Raw genomic sequence first — 6000 nt, forward strand, 5'->3', positions numbered from 1 at the left:
GTTATTTATGATTTTGGAATGATATGTGGCTTGATGGCTCAGTGGTCAGTTTTACCAGGTATTTTAGGAATAAAGAGCCTATAGTTCCCCTTAATGTTTAGGAATACAATGTTATTTTCATAGCGAAACCTCAAAAATAAATCTTCGAATGATGTTTTATTAACTCGAAAACTTTTATTTTTCAATCATTTTAAGGAGATCTCTGAGTTTCTAGGAGTCATTAGGTTTTAAAGTTGAAATTTTGCTTTTATTTTTTATTTATTAAGTAATATCTAAGCAATACAAGGACTTAACAGATGGAATATCTGCACAGGTAACGCCAATGAAGGGTACACTGATAAGCAAGAATATTAAGACCACCCAACTAACAGCCAGTATGTCTACCTTTGGCATGGGTGACAGCGGCGACGCGTCGTGGCATGGAAGCAATGAGACCTTGATAGGTGGCTGGAGGGAGCAAGCCCCACATTTGCATACACAAGTCACCTAATTCCGTAAATTACGAGAAGGGGGACGATGAGCTCTGACAACAGATCTTGCGTTCCGGAGGACCTTCACATCGAGTGGAACTCGCCACTGTGTTCCTCGAAGCACTCCATCACACTCTTGTTCTTGTGACATGGCGCATTACCTTGCTGAGAAATGCCACTGCCTTCAGGAAACATGATCGTCATGAAGGGGTGTACGTGGTCTGCAACCACTGTGCGATACACCTTGGCCGTCGTGGTGTCTTGCATGAACTCCACTGTACTCACAGATGTCCATGTGTGACTTCCCGAGAGCACAATGGAACCGCTGCCACTTTGTCTCCGTCCCGCAGGATATGTGTCAAGGAGCTGTCCCCCTGGAAGACGACGGATTCACGCCATCCCATAATCATGATGAAGGTAATAGGTTTCGTCACACCATGCAGCGCCCTGTCATTGTATCAACATCCATTACCTAGAGTCACGTCCACATTTCAATCGTAGTTGCCGAAGTCGTGGTGTTAAAATTGGCACATGCATGGGTCTTCGGCTGCGGAGGCCCGTAGTTAGGAGTATTCAGTGCACTATGTGTTCAGACACACTCGTACTGTGCCCAGCATTAAAATCTGATGCCAGTTCCTCCACAGTTCGCAGGTTGTCCCGTTGTACCAGTCTGCCGAGCCTACGACGTCCGACATTTATGATGAGGGGTGGCCGCCCAGCCCCACGACGTTTGGACGTGGTCTGACCTCGCTTTCACCACCTGTTGAAAACGCTCACCACAGCACTCCTCGAACACCCGAAAAATCGTGCAGTTTCCGAAATGCTCGTGCCCAGCCTCCGTGTCTGACCAGCAGTCATTCCTCGTCAGGTGACGCTGCTATTCCCTGGACGGGTTTATATCGATAGTGGTTCGGTGGTCATGTTGTGACTGATCAGTGTAAGCCCTCGCAGGCTAGGCCGACGAACGCAATACATATGTGATGCCAAAGATGTAGAGGAGAATGGTGGCAAAAAATAGAATGCGGATGCAAACGTCTCGTGTTCGATATACGGTGAATCGAGGATTTTTGTCACTTATCGCATCTTTTACCTCTGACAATGATAGTTAATGTGGAAAATTGCCAGTCAGGATGTGGTTTGAAGCCTACGTTAAACTGTATTTCCCTCCTACAACTGGCTACGGAAGTCAGGTCAGAGGTCAGAGGAAGATAACGGTGTACCACCTGCAATATGATCACGCCTAGGAAAGCATTGTCGTCTTAAAACCAACCTTCGAGTTGACAATAATTTTAGTTTTTATACTTGGTTTGAAGGTAAAGGCCATCGTATGAAATTCCTTGTCAGTTAGTTCTGCTTCGTAAGTCCACTGCCTAGCTCTCAGTTTTTTAAGTGCATACACACACACACACACACACACACAAACACACAAAAAAACAGATAGAGAGAGATCAAGAGCTGTAATGGTCAGTCCTGTCCATTCGGTGAGGAATGGAAATCCACAACGAAATATTACGATCCGAGTGTTTCCTTTGTCAAGAAATTTCTGAATCTTTAATTCATCTTATTATCCCAAACGGAATTACAGTTGTCACAATTTCATCATTTCCTGATCAGGGTTAACAGAACTGATTTGCTACAAAAGAATGGTACCGCCCTGTCCACATGAGCAGGAAATGAAATCATTCACGCAGGAACAATACACGATTATTTTTAAAACGCAAGTCTCATACTGCATTTTCTGCCGCATTTACGTCCCAACATGTCGGTATGTTTCAAATGTTTGAGCACAGGGACTGTAAATCCTACTAATAGTTTCGCAGGGTCCTTAAAAGCCTTACAACTAGCATACAAGCCAACATAAAGAGGCTACATCTTTCTCTCACATACTATGTCACATGTGTAACTGTAGATCTGAATTTTTGATCTTTGATATCAATAAACATCTAACTTCAATAAGGCGTACTTGAAAGCATGTAGTACTTTGTCTGAAACTGCTGACATTCCAAACGGGTTCCCTTCCGTCATGGGGTGTGTTTGTGGCAAAATAAGCCCTGTCTTCTCTGGCCCTCTACATCTCTCGTAACAACGACAATAAGAGGGGAATATCAACGGCACATTACAGCAAGCTGCTGAAAAATATTCCATAGCTTCTCCGTGTTGTGACCCCTTGGGGATACGTCGAAACGACAATGATATTGCAAGCTCTTCTTCCACAGTGCGCTCATTCTTTTAGTTGCCATACTGATTTTGCATGAACTACATCGTTCAAGATCAGTAGGTGGCTTTCGCTACAGTTCACCGGTAATAATTGTATTCATTTATAGAAAGCGATTATGACTCAACAGGGGAGGAGTAACTTTTGGTTACGTTGTGTCATGCGTTATTAAGTATCTATTTTCGTTGAACACTTGAAGCGTTTTGCGCCGCCGTTGATGTTGTGTCACTAATTCGACTTAGGAAAGCATCTCTTTGGTAGTTTAAACAGTTAATTAATGTTAAGCCGTTAGTTAAAGCTAAGTACGTAATTTTTGGCCATTGTTTAATGTTAACGACAATTCGAATTTCATTATGCGTGTAAATTCGTATGTGTTAAAGATTATTCATGAGCAAGCATAAATATTCAGTGTTATTTCTTGTATCGAATTCATTGGTACATAAGCAGACATAAATGGCAGAACTTAGTCAAAATACACTCCTGGAAATGGAAAAAAGAACACATTGACACCGGTGTGTCAGACCCACCATACTTGCTCCGGACACTGCGAGAGGGCTGTACAAGCAATGATCACACGCACGGCACAGCGGACACACCAGGAACCGCGGTGTTGGCCGTCGAATGGCGCTAGCTGCGCAGCATTTGTGCACCGCCGCCGTCAGTGTCAGCCAGTTTGCCGTGGCATACGGAGCTCCATCGTAGTCTTTAACACTGGTAGCATGCCGCGACAGCGTGGACGTGAACCGTATGTGCAGTTGACGGACTTTGAGCGAGGGCGTATAGTGGGCATGCGGGAGGCCGGGTGGACGTACCGCCGAATTGCTCAACACGTGGGGCGTGAGGTCTCCACAGTACATCGATGTTGTCGCCAGTGGTCGGCGGAAGGTGCACGTGCCCGTCGACCTGGGACCGGACCGCAGCGACGCACGGATGCACGCCAAGACCGTAGGATCCTACGCAGTGCCGTAGGGGACCGCACCGCCACTTCCCAGCAAATTAGGGACACTGTTGCTCCTGGGGTATCGGCGAGGACCATTCGCAACCGTCTCCATGAAGCTGGGCTACGGTCCCGCACACCGTTCGGCCGTCTTCCGCTCACGCCCCAACGTCGTGCAGCCCGCCTCCAGTGGTGTCGCGACAGGCGTGAATGGAGGGACGAATGGAGACGTGTCGTCTTCAGCGATGAGAGTCGCTTCTGCCTTGGTGCCAATGATGGTCGTATGCGTGTTTGGCGCCGTGCAGGTGAGCGCCACAATCAGGACTGCATACGACCGAGGCACACAGGGCCAACACCCGGCATCATGGTGTGGGGAGCGATCTCCTACACTGGCCGTACACCACTGGTGATCGTCGAGGGGACACTGAATAGTGCACGGTACATCCAAACCGTCATCGAACCCATCGTTCTACCATTCCTAGACCGGCAAGGGAACTTGCTGTTCCAACAGGACAATGCACGTCCGCATGTATCCGTGCCACCCAACGTGCTCTAGAAGGTGTAAGTCAAGTACCCTGGCCAGCAAGATCTCCGGATCTGTCCCCCATTGAGCATGTTTGGGACTGGATGAAGCGTCGTCTCACGCGGTCTGCACGTCCAGCACGAACGCTGGTCCAACCGAGGCGCCAGGTGGAAATGGCATGGCAAGCCGTTCCACAGGACTACATCCAGGATCTTTACGATCGTCTCCATGGGAGAATAGCAGCCTGCATTGCTGCGAAAGGTGGATATACACTGTGCTAGTGCCGACATTGTGCATGCTCTGTTGCCTGTGTCTATGTGCCTGTGGTTCTGTCAGTGTGATCATGTGATGTATCTGACCCCAGGAATGTGTCAATAAAGTTTCCCCTTCCTTGGACAATGAATTCACGGTGTTCTTATTTCCATTTCCAGGAGTGTATTTCACAAATATCATACCAACATTTGTTGTTGTTTATACTACAAACTGATGATCAGTCTTATGTTGGCCGTAAGGTAACTGCTGAATCCTGGTTATATAAATTTAGAGGTATGAAATTACATAGAATACTAAACATATCTTCAGTGACCAAAGTTAACTTCAGTAGTAGCTTATGTAACTGTGCGAGTGAGAAGGAATATCTAGCTTTTCGATCTATCATTATCACGACTCGCGATTAACACTGTCTTAATATGATAATGTCGATTACCTCCAATATTAGCTTATTACTTGCATCGTTGATAGTAGACAGTGTGCTACGTTTAAAGTATTTGCAAAGATCACTAAGAAGAGTAACGTAAGAAATACGGTAAAGAAATCTGATGGCACCCATAGATCATCTAATGCGGTTATGCATCAGAATGGCTTTTCCTATCTGGCTTATTAAATACTTTATAATTACTATGATTAAGTTTTCCATACTTTTTTAAATGTGTTGATTTAATTGCTACTTCACCGCAGTTTGATGTTTATAATATCTTGACTGTAGCTACTGTCGTCTCATAGTTCTTCTCTGCTCCTCTTTCTTTCCGTTCTTGACTTTGTGTGTGTGTGTGTGTGTGTGTGTGTGTGTGTGTGTGAGTGAGTGTGTGTGTGTGCCTGTATGTGTATCGGGTACATTCATGAATTTGCAGATGACAATCGTTTCCGAAGCATGCTAGTGATATTCATCTTTGTGGAGTATCTGAAGTGGTTACTACAGTCTATGACTCTTCGTTTACTTCTTACAGGCAGGCACCTAAAAGACATGGAGTTCCAGGTTTGGGGAGTTAACGAGCCGAACAACGTCGACGGTGGGAAACCCGAAAACTGCCTAACTCTGACGGGCAGAGGCTACTACAATGACGTACTGTGCGACAAGAAGTTCCTCTTCATCTGTGAGATTGCGCCCGTATAATAAGATGGTGTTTCCAGAACACAGGTCATATCACCTATGAAAAGAAGGGACCGTCCCGATCTCGGTAAAGCTGCGAAGCAGAGTGAAGGACGGAACAGTTGTACAGCTGAAATGAGAATGCTTATATCTCAGTAATCTGTGTATCGCGTGCAGTGTACATATTACGACTGTGTGAAATATAATCCGCTGTATCAGCTACCCCAGTTTTACTAATATTCTTTGCCCCTCTTTAATTCTATAAAATATAAGTCGAAATATTAAAGTACGAATTGTATGTATGATATATTCAATGGATTTCTCAGGAAGAAGTAATAGTTTTAGCTCTTGAACACATATAGAAAAATCCGTATTTCTGTAAATATATTAATTGCCAACAAAAAAGGCTATTAAATTAATTTTGTTTCAGCTTGACTTTTATTATCAAAAGTTTTTTTTTATAAAAATCGTAGATCTTATTGATAC

At 44.9% G+C, this 6000-nt stretch overlaps 1 protein-coding gene across 1 annotated transcript in view; it reads left to right on the forward strand.

Annotated features, from left to right (window-relative positions):
* The window catches only part of LOC126236296 (macrophage mannose receptor 1-like), a 54282-nt gene extending 48546 nt beyond the window's left edge, over positions 1-5736 (forward strand). The window contains exon 6 of the mRNA XM_049945488.1: positions 5372-5736. Coding sequence (XP_049801445.1) covers positions 5372-5538 — 167 coding nt within the window. The 3' untranslated portion in view covers positions 5539-5736. The remainder of the gene's footprint in view (positions 1-5371) is intronic.
* Positions 5737-6000: the final 264 nt, after the last annotated feature.

The sequence above is a fragment of the Schistocerca nitens genome, chromosome 2 (assembly GCF_023898315.1).
Source record: "Schistocerca nitens isolate TAMUIC-IGC-003100 chromosome 2, iqSchNite1.1, whole genome shotgun sequence".
NCBI lineage: Eukaryota > Metazoa > Arthropoda > Insecta > Orthoptera > Acrididae > Schistocerca > Schistocerca nitens.